We start from the raw sequence: 26,845 nt of genomic DNA on the forward strand, positions 1-26,845 counted from the left end.
TGGCACGGCAAGATTTATACTACAGTTTTGTTTGTTCACAAAATCAAAGGCTGTACAAAATTTAGGAGACTTGTAGCAAATACACTGCCTGGGATTTTGACTCGTGTCCTGATTTGCACAGAAAGCCCTCCCTGCGGCTGAGCCAGACCTCGCCTGGTGCAGGACCGGCCCGTGCGTCATTCAGCCCTTTCCCTCCCCTGCCCCTGTTTGCATTTGGGGTTGCTGACATTCTATTTTCCTTTCACCAAGTGCCCAAATGTAACCTGGGCATGTCTTGGAGAGCTAAGCTGTGTCTGAGCAATGCAACTGAGCACCAGCTGCCTTTGTTTGTCCTCAAGTACCATGATACTCCTCCACTCAGTACATTCTGGAAAAATCTGGGTGGCCCCTCACTGTGGCTGGGAATGGCCAGACCCTGGGGCGTGCACATACCCTGCAGGCTGGAGGAAAGCCAGACTGGCTAATTCCTCATTTGTGTCGATGTAGTTATGCTTCTTCCTAATGATATTTTGACCTGGGTAGAGAAGAGGAGCCATATGGCATCTTCCACCCCGACAACAACTGTGGTTAGTGCAATCAGCACATTAGCTAGGTGATTTGTTTAGATTCAGCTGTCACTAACTTGTGGCAAACTCAGTTATAATTAAGTTGTGTATTAGGCAGAGTCCTAATATAAACTGGCTTCATTTTCATATGCCATTTCAATTTTATTTTCTGCCATAACCCTGCTTACAGATGAAGTGTCCTGACTAACTGTTCCTCAGGGCCATTGCCTTTCCCACCTTCTAATTCAGGAACTGAATTTGTCTAGCATGGCAAATCAGAGCTACAGCATCAGCCAGAGAGCCATGCCACAATTTCAACAAAAATAATGCACAGTCATTAGCCTTAACACACACCTAAGTCAGCCTTCAGAGCCACACTTTTTAATTGCTTTTGACATGTGTGTTTCAATTATGGTCTAAGCTATTTAAAATGGTGGCAATGACTTTCCTTCGTTTTGGGCAATATACAGCTCAGTGCAGCACAAGGTGTAAAGAAGGACTTTGAAAGTCACAGAATCACAGAATTTTTTTGAGTTGGAAGGGACCCACTAGGATCATCAAGTCCAGCTCTTAGGTGAATGGCCAATACAGGGATTGAACCCAAAACCTTGCTGCTGTCTGCACCATGCTCTAACCCACTGAGCTAATAAACCACTATTTGTTTTTGCAATTTGCTGTCCTTGGAGGTAAATGATGGTTCAGGAAATGGCTCTGGGTTGAAGGTGTTTATCATGCAGGTTTTCTCAAAAAGTGTTGATGCAATAATGATACTGGTTTAAGTCCTCTAAAATTCCCAACTTCCCCAGACAGTATCCTGTGTTTAATAACAGGATGAAAGAGCTCAATAGTACTAATCCCCCATCCTGCAAAATTAACCTTCCTCCCCCAACACCCTGAGGACAGAACAGAGATATCCTCTCCTTTTTACAGTGTAGATTTCTGAATCGAATATTAATGCTAAGCATAATGTAGATGGCTTCATAAAGCTTAGAAGAGATAGAGACAATGTTGATGGTTATCTAGGGCTATACTGTTTCTCAACTTCACTTCATTAACATGCTAGTTAACAGAGGGCATGTAGTTCTTAAAAGCTTACTGCTCAAGAATATGGAATGCCAAAAAAAATTATAGATGCTGTCATATCATTACAGTTGATTTACAAGCTTTTGCTTTTGAACTATAAACTCAGAAAAACAGGGAGAAAGATTGCAATAATCACAAATAATGATCAAGCATTGAATTATGGCTTTGATAAATGCTTTCAAAATTGCAATGATAAATTAGCACCCTTTTACTATGCAGTAAATAGGCACTATTATAGTTCACTATTAAAAGGACAAAAGTATCTAGTTTCTGTAGGTATTTAAGGTAAGTGTGGGACAAAATACAGGGCAGCAGACAATGGAGACTTAATCCCAAATGAACACTACTAATATCATTCAAAAAATTCAGCATTTCTGTGAATTGTCTCCATCCCCTGCCTGGAAATGGAGGAGACCAGAATGAGATGCAAATCAGTGTGTTTATCTAATGAATAATGCAAATGAGTACTCTTCTTATGGCATGGCAGTCTGCAGGAATCCTCTCTGCCTCACCTCACATTTCGTGTGGATTTAAGCACCATGTGTCAGAAGAAATTAGAGAACAGAATTGCCAAGAAGTGACAAAGCCTTGGAGCCCCAAGTCAGCGCAGACAGCAAGGTACATTAGAATGCATAGTAGAGAGGAGGAGAGAGCAGACATCTCATTAAAATGAAAATGTTGCTATTTTTCCTTCACCTCGTTAATCGAGTTGTATGACAATTTAATCAGCAATTAATTTCTGTGGCTACTAATTAGAAACATCCTCTAAAATGTTACCAAGGTGGGATCTCAAAAACTTGACAAAATCTTTCAGTTTGGCTTTTTTTGTTGTTTTTAATGCTGGTGCTATTTTATCTCTGGTATCAGTAAACTGCATCAGCATTTTTCTCATAGCATCACAGAGCATACTGCATCTTATCCATTAGTCACAAGCCTTGCTGTAACTTTCCCTTAACATCTGACATTACCCTCCAAAAATATACTCAAGCAAACAAATCCAAAGGCATGCAAGCCCTGAAAGTTAACTCTTTTTTTTTTTTTTCACAATCATATTTTGCCTGAATCTGTATGTGATTCAGAATCCAGGATGGATTTCATCTGCTCCATTAAAACCTCTTAGCATGCAGACCAGGTATGCTGCCACAGCTGGCATCAAGTCCCTCCTCTTCATCATTGCATTGAGTTCTTAATCTGAGGATTTGTGAAACTTTATGCTTTTCTCTTAAAATACAGAGCTGGTACATCCAAATGAACAAAGCCATTTGTTCCCTGGACAACTTCTTAGTTATCAAATACAGAGTGGTGAAGGATAGGGAATGCACAGAAACCAGAGGTCTGAGAATGCAGTTTGGCCAGGTTCTGTGAAGTCCAGTTTGGGGTGAAGGGAAATTGTCTCTCACTTGGAAAGGGAAGTGCACCTCAAAGTTCTGAACTGTAAAGCTGAGAACTTGATTAATCACTAAACTTTGGGATGCCCATTGTATAGGATACAATGTGGGTCACTGAGCTTTGCCGTGAACCAGCAGGCAACAAATTGATGGTTTGATTCAGTAACGCATCAAAGAGATAAATCTATGTATTATGCAAAAGAAGAGATTAGAGATATCTTACTACATGCACTTCCAGGAAATGTGAAAAATAAACCAAACAAAAAACAAAACTAAAATCCAACCCTTTTTTCTCACAAGCTGACAAAGACATCATCGTTATTTATAGTTGTGCTTCAGTTCATCAGTTGGAGGCACACTGCAGAAGATGCTAAAGCACTAGCGACATTGCTACTAAATTAAGAGCTTGCAGTTTCTTTATAATAGTTGAAAGCAAAGCTATTTTTCCACTGGGCAGCTTGTTGCAAGCTCCACAATACTGGGAAAAAAAAGGTATATTATTTTGATGGATTTTTTCTCAGGTCAATCCTAGTGAATCAAGGGGGAATTGCCTGGGATGCAGGTCTACAAGGAATTTGGTGTGAACTCCATGAAAATGTGACTTGCAATCAGTAGCATTTTCACTCTCTTAAATTAGAAGGACACGGGTAGGTTCTCTGCTCCTGTTCCTGTTGGCAGTTACCATGCCAGAAATATACAGAGTTTAGGTTTCTTACAGCAAGGGCAATGGTAGCTACAGTGAAAAAAATACTGTTAAAGCAAACTAAGCAGTTGATTTGAAGCAAGAAGACAATTAAAGCACAGCCTTTCTGAAAGAGTAATAAAAATGTCACTGCAAATGACAGATTGTTACAAGTCCTTGGCTTCTTCCTAGCACTGCAATAGAATACGGTGTTAAATCAGTTCCCAGAGATTATTAGTGGTATATGTTATTTTCCCAAACTCAAGGAACTCAGTATCATTTCATAAATCAACTGCAGGTTAAAATGAGATTTTTTTTTTTTTTACAACCTTAGTTCTGTGACCCTTGCACATACAATTAGCAAAGAAAATTATATAAAAAAATAGCTGAAACCTGACTCATCAAACTTGGAAAAGCTAAAAACATTCCACCAAAAACCCAAACTAAATTAGAAGATAGCTCTTTTCTATGGCTTCTCAATGCCTGTGAGTTTCGCTGGCTGCAGAATGAGACACTGAGAAAAAGATATTGTAGGAATGGACTCTCATTTCTCATTTGCCTAAAGTTCTGTAAATTAGCTCTAAAGTGTGCCTGTATTTTATTGTGCCTACTATCTGTACTGCTTTTTCTGTATAAAGCATTAAAAAACCTAGGTCAGAAACCTCTAATTGATTAAAGCCAATAAAAACTGAACCCCATCACCTGGCATGTGAAGAGCTCCAATGTGCAGGCTTGAAATAAGTTTCTGTGTTATCAGGTACAGTGGTATTGCAGGCTTAATTGCAAGTTCCTCTGTCTTGGGTGTTTATGGGCCAGATAATGTCTTCTAACAAAGTCTCAGTGGCAATACTGGTAGAATCTCACAGGCGTTTCTTATGTGGCAGAAAGCTGATTTCTACTGGAAACAACTTTTCCAGGAATCCTTCAAGTTCCACATAGAAATGAGAGGGATCTCTGTTACCATCTTCCAATGTGCAGCATTGCAGTGTGCTTCTCTGCAAGTGCATGGCTTGCTTGGGGGAGGCTGCAGCACCTCCTGGAACACTCTGGTGTGTGTTGGATACAGGGCAGGCATACCAGATGGATACAAGACTAGCATTTCCTCCTAGGCTCTCTATTTGCTCAGATGAGGTTTATTCCCCTCTTCTGCAGCAGGTGCCCTTTGCTATTGCTGCACTGCCAACGTTCACATGTGTTGCAGCAAAATGCAACCTGATCCTTGGTTAGGAGGGGTAATAGTGAATTACAAAGTGTTTCTAATTTATGATTTATTTCATCACTGTAAAAGTAAACTTGTTCTGCTTTTCCTGTGATGCTTTATACAGCTCATAATTATCAACAAAACAATTACTAAGAGTAAAGGAAGTGACAGCCAAGGTTTGCTCAGCATTGCCCTTAAATCTGCTTTCTGTGGCCTTGGTGGTTGGCTAGGCTGAAAGACAAAAATATCAACTGTGGGTTACATGACAGGAGTTGAGAGAAGCTCATGTACAGTGATGTCATCAAGAAAGTGTTAAACAGGTCATCACAGGCACAGCTGCCATTCATCCCTGTAATAATTTGTGAAGAACATTTTTTTCTTGGTCAGCTCCTGTAAATTTTCTTTTGAAGTTATGAGAACTGGCCTGACAGGAGGAGGATGTTGATGGTTGCATTAGTAGAGGTGTAATGACCTTGAATATGGGAAATGAAAAAAGCCCCTGATACTAAGGTAAAACTCAGTGGTGCCCTGCTGCTTTCTGATTTTTGTTTCTGATCTTATGCACAATTTTATTATTCCAAACCCATCACTTAGTAGTAAGAGGCCCTTGATAAGATACAATCACCAGAACAAGATTTACTTCAAATTCTTAGCCAGATTGTTATTGATTGGGAGAGTCAAACACTGCCTTGTAAAAGGGCTATGCCTGCTTTTTCTACAATGTATTTACTGTCCTAGAGAGTGAGCACCTGGGAAAAGCAGCATGGTGAGCTGGTCCTCATCAGCTAATTCCTGTACAATCTTCTGACACCCTACTGCTGAGCTCTTTAAACTTAGAAAACACTTTGCCTGTACCCATCTAAAGTCCACAGATTAGGTGTGTGTGGTCTGTACCATTTCCAAAAAAGAATATTATCCAAATAGGATATCAGAATTCTATGTAAGAACAAACCCATCAGCCCTGGTGGCTTCTCAAGGTGCAGAGCATTAAAGGTGTGATGACAGGGATGCATTCAGAAGGCAGGCAGGCTCTTCTGTTCTTTGGAACAACTCCCCATGTCTCTCTTCAGTCTTTGTTTTCTCCACCATTTTCAAGACAGGGAGAGAGCTGGCACCCTGGAGGGCCACGTGGACCGCACAAATGGCAGATGTGTGAGAGCTGCCTGCCACACCATCCCATTAAATGTATATACACTTTACACCAGCTGGGGACTTGTAGATTGTAGAAGAGGGCAAACAATTGTCTGTATGGCTTCAAAAAACTCAAAACCCATGTGGCATTTCAGATATCAGTCCACTGTCTAACACTGAAAAAAAGGGCATACTTTCTGTCAAGGCTTAAAATTTGACAAAATATTCTGCTGAAACCCCCATCTTTTCTGATTAACAAAGGAAGGATAACTGTTGTAGAGTTTTCCAAGACCTGTTTTTAAACTTATAAAACTTGAAGTTCATGATTGATGATGCCTGGCTAATGTTTGAGTTCTACAAGCAATGATGGTGCAGTTATGGAGAACTATGGAAAGATTAGTCAATAATAGTCTTCTGTCCTTTTCAATTATTTACAAATAATCCATGAGATGCATAAAGCTAAAATAGAATATTTTAATATGCAAACCCTGTTATGTATTCTATATATGTATCCTTGCTGGCACTTTGCAGCTAGATGCTTTCAGTGTATTCTTGTATGCCCCAAAACCAAGAAAAGATTGACAATGTCCCATTCTCCAAAACTTGTTTTGTCACTAGGGACAAAGAGCCTTGCACTGAAGGTCACAACAGCTGAACTAATCCAAAACCCAGCACCAGTAAAATGAGTAAGGAGATTTTAAAACAGAAAAAAATAAGTGGAGTTCAGTGAAATTGCTTCTGACAAGAAAAATATTAGAATATAAAGGCATGCAGTTAACTTAAGATGCCCATAATTTATGAGGATCTTAAGATGGTTTTATGGTTTCTAGTTGAGAGTTTCAAACTGGTACAGTGCAGAGGATAATGCTCACTACTAAGGAAGCTGTATTTTGTAGCCATCCATTGCTATCAGTAGGAGTCCTTCTGTTGCCTAACACAGGACACATTAATTTCAGTGGAAGACCATATTTTAAGCCCTGTTGATGGAAAGTCAAACACTAGCTCTTAGGCATGAAATATACATGATGAGTCACTTCTAATTTCCTTTTAGTTATTGAAGTGTATCTTTTTAAAAAAATCAAAGCCATTGCTTCAGATGACAAAGCTTCTATGTTCTCAACATTTTATTTTCAAAGGCTTATCCCACTTCTTTTTCAGGAAAGTAGGGTTTTCAGCTGCAAACCACTGGCAAAAATTTACCCAACAAATTTAATGAGGGAAGCTACAATGCTTGAACCCCTTAAACCCATTACTTAATGTGTCTGGAAGCCTGAATCAACCCTTGTGAAGTGAGACACCTTGCTAGGATATTTCTGCAGGCTATCCCTACAGTATTCATACTACTTGGCAGATCCATATGGTCAAGGAAGCCAAGAGGCCTGTCAGTCTGCAAGCCTGTGTTAAAAATAGAGGAGGAAAATAGCACGTGTATAAAAAGTTGTTTTAGCAGCTAGAAAATTGCATTCTGTACTCTTTTTTCCTACAGCTATGCACATTGCAGATTTTAGAGGATGAGGGCTTTTGTGTAGTTGTTTGCTATTCCTTTTTATTTATTTTTTACCATCTCCCCACCTCCAGTCACTTAGAAATGTCACCCACAAGTAGCTCTGTTTCTAGTTTTCACTGGAGGAAAGCATCTTATGAGCAGGTGTAGCTGGTAAAAATCAAATTGAGTTAAAATGTGGCTCATGACAGTTTTACAGATAAAAATCTAAAATTCACCAAGATGTTGGAAAGACACAGCATGTACATATAAGAAAATGTTCCTTTCATCATAATGGTGTCTTCTTTTACAGGTTTTACAAATACTTACCTATAAAAATTCTCTCTGGGCTGAAATCTGACATAAAATATCCTTGATATGGTACAAGTTCTTGCTTGTAGTAAATATAATTAAAATTCATTTGCACCCCTTTCTTTCCTCCCCGTTTTTTATTCCTAAATTCCATATAAACAATCTGCCAAAAGACCTAGAAGATAATAAATAAAACCATTTTCCAGAAAATACAACACATCAAACCTCAAAGCTACATGAAATCACTTATGCACGTTGCCAAGTCAGCTCAATGCCAAGGATTTTTCTGTCCTTAGCTATATTTGTACTTGTAGATCAAGATGATGTCACCACAAGTGACCTGTGAAAACACAAATTTCCATACCTAAAATGTCTACAACAGTCATTGTTTCTACAATAAATTGGGTACAGAGCTATCCCTATTTTTTAACTGGGGAGATTAGTGTTCCAGTGTACGCAGGGATCTGCATCTCATCACTCAATGGCTTTAACAGTATCTGGGATTATTTTTTATTTTCTTATTCAGCCAGTACTCATAGGCCTTGAAACAAGTCAAGAAATATTTTGATTAACAGATCTCTTAGCTGGTTTTAGCTACTCTTAAATAGGTATGTTATTTTATGTATTGGAAATGGCAGTTTTGGCAAAGCAGTATCAGTATTAAAAAAAGAAAAGTGGCAGTGGACCAGCTCCCACAGATTCAGCCCTTTCTAAACTCTCTGGGTAAAAATAAATGACAGGTTTTCATCCTCACATAATGAGATGGGTAATTTCCATACTTTGTCAAGAGGGATTGCTAATGCCTGTCTATATTTCTCCTCCTCTGCTTCCCGGCATAAAGCAGAAGGGACGGAAGTGCAGATTATTGTCCCAGTTTGTACATTTATTTTTTCTTGAATGAATGAAGGTGATTTAGGTTGTATTAGGACTGGATGCTTTATAAATGACATAAACATCTAAATGTTAAAATCATTACTTGAGAGTCAACTTACTGATTTCTTCCTTCTCAAAGGACACTGGGGAGCCCACTAACCAGAATGGTTGTCCTGGTGTACACAAGGTTTGTAGAATTCTCAGCTGAGTTCACTTGGCTTTGTTTCAACAAGATGCTTACAAATAGAATTTTTAATATATGGAAGTGCCTCAGGAACTTGCATTTGGTTTCCAGTGATTCTTAGCTTTTACAAAGTACAAACTCTGCAAGTAAAAGACATTAAACTCTGGGGTTCAGAGATGTTCAGGTACTAAATGAAGATGTAAAAATACGTTTATCCAGATAATTTGGACAAACCTGAGCAGCATAAATCTATCTCTGCTCAGTTCTGCCAAGTAAATCCAAAATTCACATTCTGAGACTTGTATACCACAGTGGGAAGAAAGAAATAGAATATCATGCTCCTTGTACAGTGTCCTCAGCCTGGAAAGCCTGAAGCAGCTCAGCTCCCTTGGGACTGCAGGGCATCGTGCCCCTGACCAAAATGTGTGAAAGCAAACCGAGGGGGCGATGCTGCAGCTCCGCTCTTCCCGGCTGCCTGTGTGACACTGGCAGGTTGGGAGGCAAAGGTCACTCTGCTGAAAGGAGGATTTAGCATCCTGGAAAACATTCTAAGTTCAGGCTTTCTAGAAGAGAATAAATGGGGTCACCCAGCTCTCCCTCCCATCAGCCCAGGAGGGATGTGCTGTCCTGCCCCGGCCGAGGAGCACCAGCTGGGATGTGCTGCTGTACTGCACTGTGTCCCTGCACCCCAGCAAATCTGGTCAGGAGTTTCCCTGCAGTAAGCCACAGGCTCGAGATCACCTCTGCCTCACTAGCAGCAGTTCAAATTATGATAGGTCTAGTAAATATTTATCAAGCAGTATTATTTTACTTCGCTAAAGGTGCTGCTGAGGGGATGTTTCTGGTCCAACTGCATTGACAGCAAGCCATTCACATTCACCATGGATGTCTGTGAATTTATTTTATAGTGGAAGATATTTATTTCTTTATAAAATTGGTGTTGCTGGTTCTATACTCAAACAAGGCCAAAATGCCAAGTTCCCACAGAGTACTTGGGCATCTCCCTCCATGTACCCGCCTCAGTGCTTTGGGGGACCAGGGAGGAGAGAGCAGTGGGGGGAGGCACCAGCTCAGATATTTTAAAGAACCTCATCCAGAGAGTCACAATCTCCCCCAGCACAGTTGCCTGCTTTTTAAGATCAATTGTTATTAAAATAACTGTCTAAAAATGTCTACTATTCCCAGCTAACTTCAGGGGAAAAACAAACCAAACTAGAAGAGCAAATAGTAAATGGAATAAAGGCAATGCTAGAAAATGCTTAACAGCTGCTCTTACAAAGTGTATTTACAAAATATAAATCTCCTTAAAAGGATGCTCTTCTACACATACTAGTGACATGTGCTTTAAAACTGCAACTGAAAATATGTCGGAACCATTTATTTTGTTTAGGAACCCTGTTTTACCCTCAAATATTTTTAACAACTGAAGTACTTTGTGGGTGTGCTTTTGTTTTGTTTCAGGCTTGAAAACATTCCAGTACCCAAAGTGTAACTGAGGAGAAAAAAAAAAAAAAAAGCTACTGGACACAGTGTTGTTAAAGATTTACTGACTGGAGCATCTTGATGTCTGATAATGAATAAAATGCAAATCTGTTTTACTACCAAGTCTCAGTTTTGATTTATGAGCAATTATTAATTTTTAGATTGCTTCCAGTTGGATGAAAACAGAGATTTTTTTACCAAACTATTTTTTTATTTCTGCTGTCATTAAGTATATCCATCTTTTTAAATCTTGTAGGAAACCAAGGAATCCTTTCCCACAAGGACCAAGGAGCCTTTGCAGAGTGTGCAGCAGGTACTGCCGGAGGCACAGGTAGGTTGGCATGTGGCACTGCCCAGTGAGAGGAAGCTGGGGGACAGCACAGGGACAGTCCTTGTCCCTCGCATCCCTGGGGGACAGACAGGGACAGTCTGTGCCCCATGGGGACAGCACAGGGACAGTCCGTGCCCCTCGCATCCCTGGGGGACAGACAGGGACAGTCTGTGCCCCATGGGGACAGCACAGAGACAGTCCGTGCCCCTCGCGTCCCTGGGGGACAGACAGGGACAGTCTGTGCCCCATGGGGACAGCACAGGGACAGTCCTTGCCCCTCGCGTCCCTGGGGGACAGACAGGGACAGTCTGTGCCCCATGGGGACAGCACAGGGACAGTCCGTGCCCCTCGCATCCCTGGGGGACAGACAGGGACAGTCTGTGCCCCATGGGGACAGCACAGGGACAGTCCGTGCCCCTCGCGTCCCTGGGGGACAGACAGGGACAGTCTGTGCCCCATGGGGACAGCACAGAGACAGTCCGTGCCCCTCGCGTCCCTGGGGGACAGACAGGGACAGTCTGTGCCCCATGGGGACAGCACAGGGACAGTCCTTGCCCCTCGCGTCCCTGGGGGACAGACAGGGACAGTCTGTGCCCCATGGGGACAGCACAGAGACAGTCCGTGCCCCTCGCGTCCCTGGGGGACAGACAGGGACAGTCTGTGCCCCATGGGGACAGCACAGAGACAGTCCTTGCCCCTCGCGTCCCTGGGGGGCTCGGTGGGGCTGGATGGGAACAGCCACAGCAGTGGGGCTGAGCTGTCCTGCCCCGCTGGGGCCAGGCCAATGGGCAGGGGCTGAAGCTCTCAGGTCTCAGAGTATTAGAAATGAAATGCAAGGAAATGAAATGTTTAGTGACTTAAGAGGAGGCACCAAAATAAAAACCCCGCGCTCTGAAGGGTAAGGTGCTCTACAATGACACAGTGACAGCTGGAATAATTATATGTGCCCAAAGAGTTCAAATTAGATGAATGCAGATGTTGTAAATGAAGTCTGCAGTAACTTTGAGCTGTACGTACTTTAAAAATATACAACTATGAAAATCCACTTTAAACAAGACTGAAGCAATAGCTTCATCTTTAACTTTCTGTTCCCATTCTGCCCCATGCTATCTAGAAAGACTATACAGATAGAATTTAGAATCCTTCATTTTTATTCAAATTTAGCGCATAAAAGAAAAAAAGCTTTTTTCTTAACAGCATCTTTTAATGGTATTGCACAACACTGTTTTAAAATGTCTCATTTGAGAAAGTATGTATGAATGCCAAAATGCCATCAAGAATAATTTTTGTTTCACATTGTGATTTACCCATTACTCTGAAAAGAATCTGTTCATTTAATTATTTCAGTAAACATAATACTAGTATCACTATCTATGCTACATAGTATTTCCCCCTTTTTAAGGAATATGAGCCTACTTGTAATTAAAGGAATGCTATATTAATGATGCTGAAAGTCTCAGAGGGAAAAATTTAATGTCCACCTCATAATATTATGCCAGAATTACATGTGCAGAATACTTTTTAATAATCTTTGTTTCTTAATTTAGTTTTGATTGGGTATGAAATACGGAGTAGCACTCAAGGGCTCAAATTTCTACTGTCATCAGCATTTCTGCTCTATAAATTGTACAAATGCACAGGGCTCACATCTGCAGGCTCCTTTTCAAGCTTCTATTTAACCTATGAAGGAAATTAGCTACAGGCAACCATAATTGATGATAATTTCATCATTTTTTAGCTGTTGGGATGTATTATGATATCTAGGTCTAAACACAAACAAAATTATATTTTCATGTTGCCATTCGAGCTGCAAACACAGGTCGGTAACACAAACCCTACTCTAGTTTGCAAATTACAGCAACAGCCACTAGGAGTCTCCTGGTCAAATTCATGATGAATTTGCACAGTAATCACAGCTCAGGTTTGAATGCAAGTCCCATGCTAAAGGCTGGATTTCAGCAGAGGGGCTAGTCCATGTGCAGGGCAGGTGGGACTGGGGCGACAGGATCTCTGAGCTGTGAGCAGGTTCCTGACGCTTGTTCCAGGGATATAGCTGGCACGTGTTTTAGAAGGAAAGCCAGAAGCCACCTACACACTGTTCTGGTAAAGCAAAAGATGGTGACGATCATAGGAAGTCAGGTTTGTTTCTCTTTATGACTGGACAGAGTATTGTGGAATTGCTCTTACAAAGAGGGAAGTAGATTTCACTGACTGTTAGTTACTCCCAGGGATTTCAAGAAGATTTGTTTTGCACTGAAATGCTGCAGGCCACAAGAACTAGCACCACCAGGTACTTCAAAATTTGCTTAGTGTCTCTCCACAGTGAAACCTGCAGCTCAAACCTGAAAATGTGAATAGCTTCTTCCTCTCCTCTCTGCTCCACTATGCACAAGCATACGGTGCCAGACACAGGCTTAGCAATGCCAAATGCTCAAAGTTCATAAATTACAGATCTGCAGGAAGGGGTCATGCTGGCTCAAACACTGTGGCTGTTCAGTCCAAGTCTGTGACTGACAAAAGATGTCCAAATTTCCTTGAAGGAATACCACAGAAAGCAGTCACGCACCTTCTGCCAGCATATGTAGCTCACTCTGAGACACTAGAGACTGCTTTAAAATGGACAGGGAAGCCAGAGGTGACCAGTGAACCCTTCCCCACAGTGCTGGTTAACCGGTAGGGAGGAGGAGCCTTACTTATTCTGGAAAGATGCTGTCACATCCTCCTTACAGATACATGCAACCCCACATCTAGAAATTTTAAGTGTTCAACTGCTCTTGGCCACTTGTTTATAAGTTTATTTTATGCATTTCTTCATCAAAAATTCTTTCCAAGCTGTAGAAATCCTGAATGACTTTAAATCTGATGAGATTTTAAACAAAAAATAATTTGGAAGATTATTTATTTCTCTTTTGCTTTTTGAGCTCTTTGGTTTCATTTTCAAACTTTTCCCTGCAACCAGAAGGACTAAGGAAATAAAGATTATGTTTTAAGTGAAACCTGAGAATCTCATATAATCATAATTGTAGGACTCCAGGGGTTTGAGGTTTCAGAATAATCTCATGAGCTGTCAATATTGAATGTCACCAGAAACCATAATGTTATTCTCAGAATAGATGCCTAAAAGCAACTGTGGGATAGTTTTTTCTGTTGCATGCTCCCCATAATACCTACAAATGCTGTTCTGGGAGGACACCACAAAGCTACCTTCAAGTGGTGACCTGCCAAATGCTGGCTTTAGCTGCCAGCTAGGGCTGTTATATTTTGCAACGAATTTACATATGCAAAGCCCTGTTATTCAGTCTGTCAACTAAACATGCTCACTAAGTACTAAATTCATCACGGACTTTTAAGAACATTTAATACCATGGGGAATATGCAGAAATAAGTAGGGGGCCAATTTAACCACCCATCTCCTCTGTATTGTATGTTTATACACATTGCAATGCATAGTTGTGTTGTGTGTTATTGCAGATTATTATCAGCTACTCTCACAGACTGCTTTAGATTCTACCATAATCTCCCAGCAGGACTTGAATGAAATTCTCAGTCTGGTTTGTTTCAAGGATCTAATCTATAATACACCAAAGGCTGACAGAGACTCAACAGCTAGTACCTTAGCCCATTTGGTGAACAGAAATAAGTAAACCTGATCAGGGAACCGACATGCAAATAAAACAGGAGGCTGCTTGAACCTCCTTGTCATCCTGCAGAAGCAGACTTGGCTTCTTGGTACCCTTGCTTATTTATTAGAGTAGCTGAAAAGGCCCCGTTCTTCTCCAAGTCAGTGTTAACCTGATTTCAATAACAAAACAGTGGTGCAGGTTTGGTAGGCATGTAGCCAGTACTTACAAGAAGAAATCCAAGCATTTGTATATGCCAGTTTGCACTTCACTTTGCTGAAAAGAAACCTTTACATCTTTGTCACTTCAAATTTGGGATTTTTTAGCACAAGAACATGCCTAACACGAAAGAACTTCTTTCCACTGCCCACTTTCTCCAAGTATGTCAGTGCTATCTTCTTAACTCATTTTCTAAAACTAAAAGTGAACACAAAAATTAAAGATCATAAAAATGCCAAGGGCTCAGCTCTACAATATATATAAAACTTCATTTGGAAGGAAATACCTAATTCCTAGAGGTAGCTATAGTACAGATAGACAATGAAGCATTTTTAGAGATGAAAATGCTCTGCGTGAGCCATGGGCAGTACCTTAGGAACATTAAATATTTCTGTCATTTTTCTTATGTTTCAAGCAAGCCAAGCCATTACCAGTGCATATCTAAAAATAGTGTATATGTACAATCTACATCTATCCTTGAAACAAATCCCACAGTTTATCATGTAAGAGTCAGTCACTCTACACTTGTGTAGCTGAATGCACGCTCTCATTCTGCGTGCTCTCTCTCACTTGTCCCCAGTTACTCCCCTTTCTCTGCTTCTCACATGAGGATTCTGGTACCCTTCTGCATCTCACAGGCTTAAGCTGCAAGTGAGCTACAGCTGCAATCTCAGGTCACTCCCAAGCAAACTTTCCTCCCACATCACAACACTCATGACCTGGTGCAGTTAAATGTTTTCAAGGGGAGTTCTGGCACCATTTTTAACACTTAGATTTATTTAAAATGTCTTTTGTTTGCCTGGTTGTTTTTTGTTTAAAATTGTTGTTCTAACTAGAGTGCATACTGATAACAAAGGCCTTCAGAAACTTACAGTATTACTTAAGATAGAAACTGCTGCAATATTTATCTGCACTAAAAGGAAGAAACAAGTTTTATTGGGCAGGTTTGTTTTGGGTTTTTTTATCATTAAAAGAACAACTTTTTGCGTTACATGATGAGTTACTAAATATTATTGAGTGCTAAATTACAGCTACTACTATTCAGAGGGAAAAAATATATTTTAAGATTAAGGAAACAAACCAGTAAGACAATATTATGTGGGGCACATGACTTCCATTTGTTTTTAAACAGTGGCTGCTTGAAGCTGCTTGGAGATTTAGAGTGTCAAAGACATGTCAGCAGAGATGGATTAGTGGGCAGAGAGCAAGTGGTGCAGTCAAAGGTTCATAGTGAATGTAATTTATTCATGTAGCTCCACAATTTATCACGTGGCTATTACCATAATGTATGTGGGAAGCAGCTGCATGCGTGCAAATAATGCCTTAAATGTATGTGTGGTTGGATCTGAACTCCTTACAGAACAGCAGTGGTGGAAAATGATGCCACAAGGCATTTAAAAGCAAATTTCCTTCCTGCGGGGATGCTGTCACCCAGCAATGATGATTTGTACACAGGCAAATAAATATCTTGTAAACTTTTCTCAGTTGTGATAACCTCGCTTACCAGAACTCATTGGTCTTTCAAATCTAAACAATGCAGGTAATGTGGAATATGTTTCCAGTGCTGTATTAACAGATGCAAGTGTGAATGTTTTGTACACCAAACTCTTATTTTGTTTTGAGGAACTCAGTATCTTCCACTCACTATTTAACAGAAATATCCAGTGGCAAAGATAAGAGAGCCTCTGTGGGTGTGAGGACAAAGAAGTTATCTACAAGTTTAAGATCTCCTTTAACTGAAACAACTTCTCACAGTGTGATCTATCAAACACTTGGGAGCAGCACAGCTGTAAAATATTGATATACATACATATATATATGTGTGTGTGATATATGTGTGTGTATATATATATATATATAGTGTCTGCTGGTTTCTTATACCTGTGCATTTACTTACCAAGCCACGTATTTCCAAACCCAGTCTATTTTAGGACCATGTGAAATGATGAGTTTTGGTCTCTCTTAGTTTGCTTGAATGCCTACCATTTCAGCTAGGAAGAAGGCTGTGAGTAGTTGCTAGTAGTTGGAGGTGATTTTAGCTAAGGTGATTTACACACCTGCTGCAGCTCCTTGGGTAGCTGGGAAAACTTCCACAGCATAACTCCCAACACCATTTTTAAAGCTTTAGCAATTTGAGTTCAATTGGTCTCACTGCTTGTAAATTATACTTAGTTATGCCATGCTTTAAACTGATTTTAGTGGAATTGGTTCATTCAAATCTTTCTTGATCAGACAAAGGCCATCCCAGTCATGGGTTAGCACAATAGGAGTTTTAGGCTGGATTATTTTGATACATTAAAAGTTGCTGTAGAGAGACACTGAATTCAGATGAAGTCAAGTCCTCATAAGCAGAACATCTCATTGCTTAGCTTAATGTACTGCTCAGAGTATTGTACAGCAGAACCTTTCACATTTGGAATGTGATGCAGGTTTTCTTGGATAATTTTGTGTGCACTCCAGGGCTTCTATTTTGAAGCCATCTATCACAAATATATCCCCACTAATTATGCAAAATGAAAAGCTTGCCTTACCATTGCACAGAAAGTCTCAGGAGGATCTCCACATGTTATGTCTGGGGGATCCAGAGTCACTTTTACATATTTGATCATGTCTCTGGCTTCTGGCTGGCAGGCCATGTAATCCCATACTTTTCCTTCTTCCGTGTAAATCTGAGTCTTACACACGTCATAGTGTCCCCACACAGAAGGGTAGTGCTGCATCACGGAGGATACAGTAACCCAGAGGGTGTGAAGTGACAGGAATCTTGACAAATACATTTCTAAATCCTTTTATGTCAGCTTCGTAAGGATGCTCAGTGCTGGCGTATGTGCAGTCTAGAGATTATATGTACAGAGAATGTATATATTTATAAAATAGTTCCAACTCAAACGTGAAGCATTGGGATAGGATGTTTGTTTCACTATGTTAAAGACTTTGGTAGAAGCCACCCAAGCCCTGATGACAGCCTTTCACAGCCATGCAGCACTTGTCCTTCGTCTTATAACTTATCTGTCAGGGCTTCTTGTACAAGATGTCCAACAGCAGATAATAATTTGTGAAGTTGCAGGTCTTCAGCTACACTGTCGATAACCCTGAGTGATCCTCCGTTTTCAGGGCTCACAGGGGATGCCTGGACACACTGATAAATCAGTATCCCAAGGAAGAGGGTGAGTGTCTATAGGCTGGTGTCTGTTTCCCATCAATCATCCTTTTCTTCTGGCACCAGCACCCTTTTAGAAACAATAAAAATTAAGAGTTATTGTCCAAGAATCAATGCATTACAAAATATACGATATGTTGACATTTTGGAGGTTTGATGCAATATAAAGCAAATTGGTACAATATGGATAACCTTTACTGTGGGTTCTGTGCTAGAATGAAGAAACTACCAAAATCATTCACAGTGAAAAGTACTTTGACATGAAGGATTTAACTGTACTCTAACAAAGACAGATTTATAATGTTCCAGGTGAGTTAGAGGCTCCTGCTTCCAAAACAGTATTTTCACCCTAGCAAAACTGGAGAGCAAACTACTGAATTCATGCATGGCCCAGATGGTGCAGGCAGCCCAGCACTGCAAGGCAGCAGCAGCAAGGTTCTTTTACTGAAGTGACACAGAGATGGGCATCAGGGCTAGCAGGTGCTGGTAGTTTCTGGGCAAGAGGACCTCATGGAGCTCCAAAAGCCCTATATATCTATTTTATATTATTATTATTATTTTAAGAATAACAAAGATATGGCAAGTACAATTCAATTTCCTTGACATTTCTCATTAGCATTGCAAGAGCTTTGCTCCCTTTTTTTTTTCCTTTGAACTGTGATTTATTAACCACATTGATGACAAACTACTGATAAAGATAATGGCTTATTTTATAGCTTACTATAAGGATGCTTTCTCCCCCTTATTTTCTTAGGTTTGAGGGTGGCTGTACCTGAGTACTCAGCACTTATTTCATAGCAGATATGTGCCCTTTCCCCTCTTCAGAAAACAATCAGAAATTCCCTCACTTTGTAGCACCTGAATCACATAATTACTGGTATAAAATGCTAGAATGATATCACAGCAACTTCAAATATATATTTCCTAAAAACACAAGAAAAAGATCCAAATTCCATATGAGGAAAACTGCAAAGCCAGAGTAAGTACCCTAAGCAGGGACAAGGAAAACCAGGGCTAGGAATTCCAGTGCATTTGTGTCAGCCTGTGCCACCCAGGGTTGGAGAGCCAGGGCGCTGGGCTGTCGGCAGGAGATTTCAGCCAGACACTGCAGCACTTCCACACTTCCTTTGTCCGGGTGCTAAAATTGAGGCAGACCCGCCGGACAGATGTTGAGAAACAAGCGTTAAGTCGCCACTTTCTGCAGCCAGCTTTGCTTCCCAGCTTTAAATTATGCCCAGTGTCGTGAGCCCTCCTACACCCCACAGCCATGGGAAGAGGTGTGTGACCCGGTAAGCTCCTTAATGTGTCACACCGGGAATATTCATTTTCAAAACTTATCTTCAAAGCTATTCGCAAACAGCCTCCCTATATTTAAATAATGCTTCATCTTAAACTGAGCTAAACTACAGACACCATGAAATGCCAACAGATGGTTGAATTGTGTTTCCATAGCAAAGTAATTTACAATAATTGCTGTATGGACGTAAATGCAATTTTCCATTATATTCATTTTATCAAGTATTACCATACAACTCTCATGTATTTTATCAGAATACGCAGAGAATATCTGAATTTTCCTGCAGTAACAATTCTCAATTCGTTCAAACATATTTAAGCTTCAAATCTGAATTTGACACAAAAGCAGAAATATCTAAGACCAAATTAAATTTAAATCTCTTTAAGAAGCATGCTGGGTAGTACTGTTGGCTTTGTAGCAACCTTACATTCTTTTTTTTTTTTTTTGTTTTCAGTGGGAGGGTTTGCATATTATTCTGGAATTCAGTAATTCAGAGAACACTTTCCGTGTCATTCTAAAGACACTTCTTCCCCTGTGTTTCCTTTCCAATGTATTTACTGCTTTGAAGGGGGAAAAAATGCACCCACAAGAGCCCATAGCTTAGGGTTATGGGAAAGTATGTCACTATGAAAATGGGAAACAACTCCTTGCTAAAAGAGGCTGCAAATTATTTTAAATTTATGGCAAATCAAATACCCTTTATTGGAGATGGCTTGGTCATAGCTGGAATAAACAGTAAGTAAATAAATAAATATAATTTTTCTGTGTAGAAATAAGAAGTTACTGAGTGTACTTATCTTTAGACTGCAAGCTTGTATATTCAGGCAAAAAAAAAAAGTTTTTCTTTAATATCTTTCTTTCTAGCTCTTTAGTTACGTGTAACCTTTTATAACTGCTGAGACTCAGATCCACTAATAAACAGGATTGGGTAGGACTAAATAATGTGAAGCAAGCCACTACCTTAACACACTGTGCTAAAATACTTCCCATATAACGAATTCTCATTAAAGTAAGCCAGTCATAATGATGGTCATTACACAGAATTATAGACTATAGCATCGATTGAATTTAGTGCACTGACAAGAAAAAAGTGCAGAGGATTGCAAGACATCTGAGCATTAGGCAGCTGTAGCCGTGTACGACAGACACTCCTGACAAGAAGCAGCCAATTATATCTTAAATTTCTGGCATATAACCAGTTCTGATTAATAGTTTTCCATTACATTACAGACATATTATTAATGTATTAAAAATGTCAAGCTTTGGCAAGAACTAGTATGGCATGGCTCAGTTAGTCTGCAATATCTTCTTTTAATGAGCTTCTATTGATATAGAGAAAGATATTGACCAAAGCACATTAAAGATCATGTGCTGAATGCTGTCAGGTTTTTTTCTGATGGAGCTATATGATTTGTCCTGCTTTTGTTTGTTCCTGCAGAGTCACTTATGATATGCATTTTACATTTCAGTGCCCTATTGCTAAGGACAAAACTATTGGAATTATTTTGTAGAAAAAATGTTTGGAGTAACATTTCTGAAGTTTACAGCTGTACCAGACATTTAGTGATAAGCCTCTAGCTGTGGGCAATACACAGCAGTGGGGTTTTTTGGCCCTGTAATGCCTGTGCCTTTGACCTTAGAAAAAGGTAATCAAACAAACCACGAGTACGTACTGTCTGATGCCCTGATTCCCTCCGCCCTGCCCTGCTAGTCGCACAGCCTGGGTGTTCGGGGCCATAGAGGTGGCAAAGAGGGATCAGCGTCCTTGCTGGCGAGGAAACGGCAGTTTGCCGGGAAAACTTCAGCAAATATATGCAAAGCCTCCAAAGCCACCGCTCCCAGCGTCTTCTGTGTGGGGCAGCAGTGCTGAGGCCTTGAACATTCCCATATGCCACAGCCTCTGCACTATGGAAAACACTAGGAGGCACCTGGGAGGCACCAGTGCAAAGGCCATATCTGCTCTCTGCCTTCCTCTCTGAGCGCTGCTCTGTCTGCGAAGTGCCGGTCCTTCTGGCCACAAGTGAGTATGTCTCAGCCATCTGAGAAGAATGGCATGCAGCTGACCCCCAGACTGAAATCAGCTGTGAGGAGGCTCTGAGCACATGCATCCCTTTCCAGGTGGGGAAGTCCCAGCTCACACAGCATGTTAATTCTGCAGGTGGAGGAGTCATCCCCTTTACAGAATAGATAAGATGCATCTTGGCAGCATCAGTGCCAGGGAAGAACTTCAGGTCTCATTAGGGGTTGTTAGCAAACACTCCTCCTTTGCCTCCTTCCATCACTGTGAAAATCCACCCCCTTGCCCTCCTCACAAATCACAGCGGCTGGATGTCTTGCATGAGCTCCCTGCTGGGAAATCACTGTGAGATCCATAGGGGTGGGCTCTTGGGCCTCTCTTTGGCAAGCCACAGGAACGTGAAGGAGGTATTAAAATGGTGACCACCTGCCACACTGACCATGCATTGGATCAAGTGTACCCTGCCAGCACACGCGAGCAGGAACGAGAGCCAACATCAGATACTACATTGCCTGAGGAGAACTGGCTAAAATAATGAAGTAAGGCAGGGAGTGCCGGCTGTCACCTCCCCACAGCGGCAGCTGCAGAACAGATTTTTCCAAAGGAAACATGTTTCAAGTTTGTATCCCGAACAGCTTAAGCAGATGAATGTATCCAATCAAGCCCAAGTAAAAAGCGCCTGTGCGTCCACTCCAGTTGTTAATTATTTAAAGCTAGTTTAGAACATAAGAAATAATGTGTATTAGAAAACAGAACAAACCCTCATGCAACTTATATTTACTAACCTCGTGTTGTATACCATGCTGCACCTAGACAACTTGATAACCTTGTACATATACAAACCAACCCCTTTTTTAAAGGCAAAATTATTTATCTATTCAAAGAAGAAGGGAACCTGTATTTAATGATTTAATTTTTAAAAACCACATTATTTCTGTCAATACTTGTATGAAATGCAGTATACTCAAGCAACTGCTTTGGTGTCTTTGGCCTCAAATGCTGTTCCAATCAAAGTTTAGGTTCTATTCTTATCCAGCTTATTTAACTATTTAGCAGAAAAAGATTTCTTAGCCTCAGGAGAAATTTAAAATGTCAATATCTAATTAAAGAAAATAGAATACAGCTACCGAAACCCTGCGACTTGGCACTATACTTGAAATACTTCTGGTTTTCACACATTATTCTTTGCTGACTGACACATCATACTACCACTGCCATTACTTGCCAGGTATCATCAGCTGTCAGAATATGGAGTAAAAAGCATTTCAGCTATTTAAATTTTAGAGCCTTAGTACATAGCTGCTTTTTTTCCTCTTGCATCTTTATAATTGTAGCGTCTTGCCTTAAATATCTTTGTACCTAGCATCAATCTGTTCTGCAAGTTTTTCCTCTGGGAATTTAAGTTAACATTTGGGGAAGTTACAGGCTTTGTTTTTGGGTTTTTTTTCAATGATTCTTCACACTCAAAGTGATGCATGCTCATCCCACAGTGTATCCAGGGTATAGGGCTACAAAGCTTTCAAGTTATGGTGTGAGCTGATACTTTCTAACTGAAAGTTCTCAGGCTCAGATGAATGCCTACCGGCTGCTGAATTTGTTCTGTGCTACTGCTGTATTTTACATAAAAGATAGAAAGTTGGTGCTGTTTATCAATGTCAGAGGTTGGAGACAAAGTTCGTAACTCCATGAGAGTATCGCCACTAACTGTTTGAAACTCTCTAGTAATCATCCTTTTAAGGTCCCGAAATATACGAGAAATCAACCTTTATTTTTTTCCCCATGAAAAGCACAAAAAACAAAACAAAAACCAAACAAACAAAAAAAAAAAAAAAAAAACAAAAAAAAAAACGAACTACCACCACCACAAAAAACTAGCCAGGGGAAGTTCTGCTGTGGTTTTCTTCCCTTTGACGGGCTTCCCAGGCCACAGCTTCTCATCCTCAACCGCATTGTCCTTAGGCAAGACAGTGACTTATTCCCTCTTTAAAAGCATCTCCACCGCATGTCCACTCACTGTCTCCGCTAACATTTCTGTAGAAGTAATGCTGGCTCCTACCACATCAGATCCGGAGTATTGAAAAGTTGATTGCAGAACAATAAAAGTATATCAATCAGAGGCAAAAACCGCACATGCACCAACTTCGAGAGTAGAAAAGCATATGTTTTATCGCGTTCAGCTGATCTGCGCTGCTCACCGCCATGAGGGGTTTTCTTTGGGGGTTCTGTGTGCGTGTGAATGTTTAGAAAAGCCGCCTGCAATTTCCGATGCGAGGGAGGAACTGTTTCCAGGCTGGGTACCAGAGACCTGCCCGCTGCTCCTGGCCGGCGGGGCGATGCCCTGCGCCGCCGCCCCCGCCTCTGCCCACCGGCAGCGCCGCTCTCCCTCGGCGCCCGCGGGTGAATCCGCGCTGCGGGGCGGGCGCCGGCGCGAGGGACGCGCCCCTCCCTCAGGCTCGCTCGCGCTCCCTCAGGGCTCCCGCACCGCCCGCGCCCCTTCAAAGCTCGGCGTGGCGCAGCCCGGCCCGGTCCGAGCTCCGGCTCCCGGTTCCGAGCTCCGGCGGAGGAGGCACCGCGCAGGTACCGCCCCAGCCCGGCCCCGCCGCGCTCCGCTCCGCGCGGGCGGCAGGGGGCGCGCGGCCCGCGCCGATCCGCCCGCGGTCGGTGGCCCGAGCCCGGCGGGGCGACCCCCGCACGCAGCCCCCGGCACCCGCACCGGCCCCTGCACGCCGCGCAGCCCCCGCGCCCCATCCTCCCCGGAGCGGCATGCGGGCTGTACTCACCCTGCGAGCTCGGGCCGCCCGAGCCTCACCGCGGGGCGGCGCGGAGCCGCCGCGGCGCTGGGACGCGCAGGGGCTCCCTCGGTGGCGGCATGAAGGGCCGCGGGGAGGGCGCGAGGAGGGGGGGATGGTCTTCCCCGAGAAAGTTTCCGGCTGTCGCGGGGGGGCTCGGCGGGGCCGCGGCTGGGCCCAGGCACTTGTCGGCGTCGAAGTTTGGCGGGGCGCGGGCGGCGCGCGGCGGGCGGGCGGCCGCACTCCTCCGGCGCTCGGCGGGGCGGCGGGCGGGTCCTGCCCGCCGGGGCTCCCCGCCCGCCACCGCCGCTCAGGGCGGGGGCGGCCCCGCGCGGGGCGCCGGCGTCCGCGGCATGGGGCGCGGGGCGAGCGGAGTGCGCCCCTGGCCGGGGCTGCGGCGCGGAGGGCTCCGGCGGCGCGGCCAAACTTCGGGGGGCGGCGGCGGCAGCGCCTCCTCACTTCGGAGCGACCTCGCCGCGACTGCCGGCGAGCGGGGCGGCGGCAGCTACCCCACCTCCGGGCCCGCGCAACGCGCGGCCCTAGCGCCGCCGCCGCGCCCGCCCCCCCGCCGCCGCCGCCGCGCTCCCCGCCCCGCCGCTCCGCGGGCGCACCGCCGGCGCCGCCTGCCCCGCGGGGGGGCAACGGGACGGGACCTACCGCTCCGGACCGAGCGGGAGCCGCCCAGACGCCGGCGGGGCTGTGGCTGCTCCCTGCCTGCTGGAGTAGCCTTAATTTTCCCGTGTTATTTCGGCTTCAGCCTGGTAATGCACAGGCGGAGGTGCTGTCCGTGCTGCTGCTGTCCGAGCCCCGAGCCCGGCGGGCTGACCCCAGCGCCCCGCCGCAGCCGCGCTTGGCGGCAGGGACAGGGCAGCGTGCCGCCCAACTCGCCGGAGGGTCCCTCCGCAGTGCTGGGCACGCCGGGGAAGCGCCGCTTCGTCCTCTGCCTACAGCACCGAAGTGCCACCGACACAAGAAGGAAGCGCGACTTGTGCTGTTGTGGTGCTGCTGTGACCGCCCGCCCCGTACCAGCCCCTCGGGGCTCCTGAAAGACGCGAAAACCCCGTCTCCTCCTTCTGCTATGCTTTCTCGTTCCCTCCTGCACGCCCTCTACTTCTATCGCTTAAACGAGAGGCGCACGCACTTCTCCCTTTTAGATTTCTCCAAGCTACAAGACAGTATCTAAAACTAATGACTAGCAAGTCCTGTGCAGGAATTGTGCTTACTCCTGGCAACTACCTGGTTACTGAATTTGACCAACTGCAGCTGCCAGCGCTGGGCAGTGGGACACTGGCTGCATTGTGAACGCTCAGAAGCTGCGTTTATCGTTTGTTTGCGTGTTTTGCATGTTAAGAGGTGTTAAATGTATTTATGTAGGCAACAGTGCCGTCGTATTTTGTTGACAAAATTTGGCGGTTTGCAATGCCAGTAGGTAATCAGATGAAATGAGGCAGGGGATTTATGGAAGAGTAAGAAATTTGTTCTTTATTTGAGCCATGGAATTTGGTAGGTTGTGGAAATAACTGGCAGGAGCCATTAGGAAGGACAGTATTTTTCTTTTCCCTAAGACAGGTAACCCAGCAAAGTAAAAAAGGTGCCTTCTAATTCCTCCCAGCTTTTGTTTCTCTGTGTGGGCAGTGGTGGTGTTTTGGCATTTCCATTCATTCTCTGGAATCTCTGTGGCTGTGTTAGTGCAGGTACCACATGCATGGAAAAGTTCTTTGTGTGGGAAAGCCAGGAATGATCAAAGGGGTGGGAAAAAACAGCTACAGGGATTTTCAATCCCCAAAAGCAGTTCTTGCTTTGTGTGCAGCCTCCTGGTCCCTGAGGTACAAAAGGATAGAAGATGGAAACCAGTAATTTTTTTCTTCCCACTTGAACTGGAAGCATATCAGGCATCGAGGCTCCATAGGGGCTTTTGTAAAGAAGAGGGGCAGAGTTCCACTGCAGTTGGAAGAAAAGGGTTGTTTTCTTAATTACTAGACAGATGGTGGGCTGTACAGCGAAGTTCAAGAGACTGTACACACTGAGCCAAGTCCCTGCGGTGGCACATGTGGATGGAGCAGCCCTGCTGCCTGTGACAGCTGTGGGGTTCTGCTGCCTCGTGGCGCTCCGAGTGCGGTGGCTTTGTCTGTCTCTGGGCCAGGCTGAATCGGCTGTTTGCAGGTGCTGCGAGGGGAGTGGTTTGGGAGTGCTGGAGGAGTGTTGTCTTGCTTTAGACTTGAACTGGGAGAGATTGCCTTCTTTCCACGTGTGGAGGGCAAAGCTCTTCATGCCACAGCAATGCCACTGGTACTTGTGTACTTGGAGCGTGCCATACATGCCTGCTCTGCACTTTGTGCTGCTCTGGTCACTTGCCCTAAACCTCACTTCCAGAGATGTGTTGGAAGTTTTGTCTCCTCTGTGCAGAGTTTTTGGCCTCTCTCCTGAGGCCATTATTTGCCTGGTGGGACTGGCTGGCCACAAAGATTAAAGGCAGGACCGAGTCATCTGATACGTCAATCATTAACTTCTTCATGCTAATGGATTGGCCTCTTCTGCATCAAAGCTAGAGCAGCTGGTTTGAGTGCAGTGTCACCAAGTCTGAGATTAGATGTGCCTTACTGGTAAAAATGATGGCCAAAAATCAAGTCTAGTCTGAGGATGTGGCCAAAACTTGCAGCCAAATTTTAAGCTCACGAGATAAAAGGAATCTGATTTAAATTCTTTGTCAAAGGCTGTTGAAAAGATGGAAAAGCAGATGGAATTCAGCAGCTAGAGATTTATCTATGTTGTTTTTGTTCTTTTTAGAGTGACAAGCTGGAGTTAAAGGGAGAAGGGGCAGTGCTTTCATAACCAAACTGAAAATACTGTGCCAATACCTGTACTAAATTTCTGACAACTCTTTTAGTTGTAAGTAATGATTTTTCACATGTAAATCGGCTGGGCAACTCACTGTCACAGCACCTTGAGACTGGACTTCAGCAGGATTTCTAAAGCAGAGTTGATATGTAGACAGAAGATAAGATTAACCAAAATTTGAAAGGAATATTTAAAAACACCTTAGGTCCC

General features: G+C 43.2%; 2 protein-coding genes and 1 long non-coding RNA gene across 14 annotated transcripts in view; 2 read left to right on the forward strand and 1 right to left on the reverse strand.

Moving 5' to 3' along the window:
- The window catches only part of NTNG1 (netrin G1), a 143,529-nt gene extending 126,218 nt beyond the window's left edge, over nucleotides 1-17,311 (reverse strand). For all 9 annotated transcript variants that reach the window (XM_068199671.1, XM_068199668.1, XM_068199667.1 and 6 more), the window contains exon 1: nucleotides 17,066-17,311. In XM_068199671.1, the coding sequence (XP_068055772.1) occupies nucleotides 17,066-17,311 (246 nt within the window). The remainder of the gene's footprint in view (nucleotides 1-17,065) is intronic.
- LOC137479290 (potassium/sodium hyperpolarization-activated cyclic nucleotide-gated channel 2-like) overlaps nucleotides 1-26,845 on the forward strand; it is a 278,557-nt gene that overhangs the window by 144,251 nt on the left and 107,461 nt on the right. Inside the window, exon 1 of one of the 4 annotated variants that reach the window (XM_068199673.1) lies at nucleotides 22,809-23,585. The exons of the other annotated variants lie outside the window; for them this stretch is intronic. Coding sequence (XP_068055774.1) covers nucleotides 23,274-23,585 — 312 coding nt within the window. The 5' untranslated portion in view covers nucleotides 22,809-23,273. Of the gene's footprint in view, nucleotides 1-22,808; nucleotides 23,586-26,845 lie in introns of those variants that run through there. 4 annotated transcript variants of the gene reach the window in all.
- LOC137479291 (uncharacterized) lies at nucleotides 17,581-20,758 on the forward strand. Its single transcript, XR_011002135.1, has 3 exons — nucleotides 17,581-17,701; nucleotides 18,449-18,983; nucleotides 19,446-20,758. It is a non-coding gene; the product is annotated as an uncharacterized lncRNA (long non-coding RNA).

This window comes from Anomalospiza imberbis, chromosome 9 (genome assembly GCF_031753505.1).
Source record: "Anomalospiza imberbis isolate Cuckoo-Finch-1a 21T00152 chromosome 9, ASM3175350v1, whole genome shotgun sequence".
NCBI classification, from domain to species: domain Eukaryota; kingdom Metazoa; phylum Chordata; class Aves; order Passeriformes; family Viduidae; genus Anomalospiza; species Anomalospiza imberbis.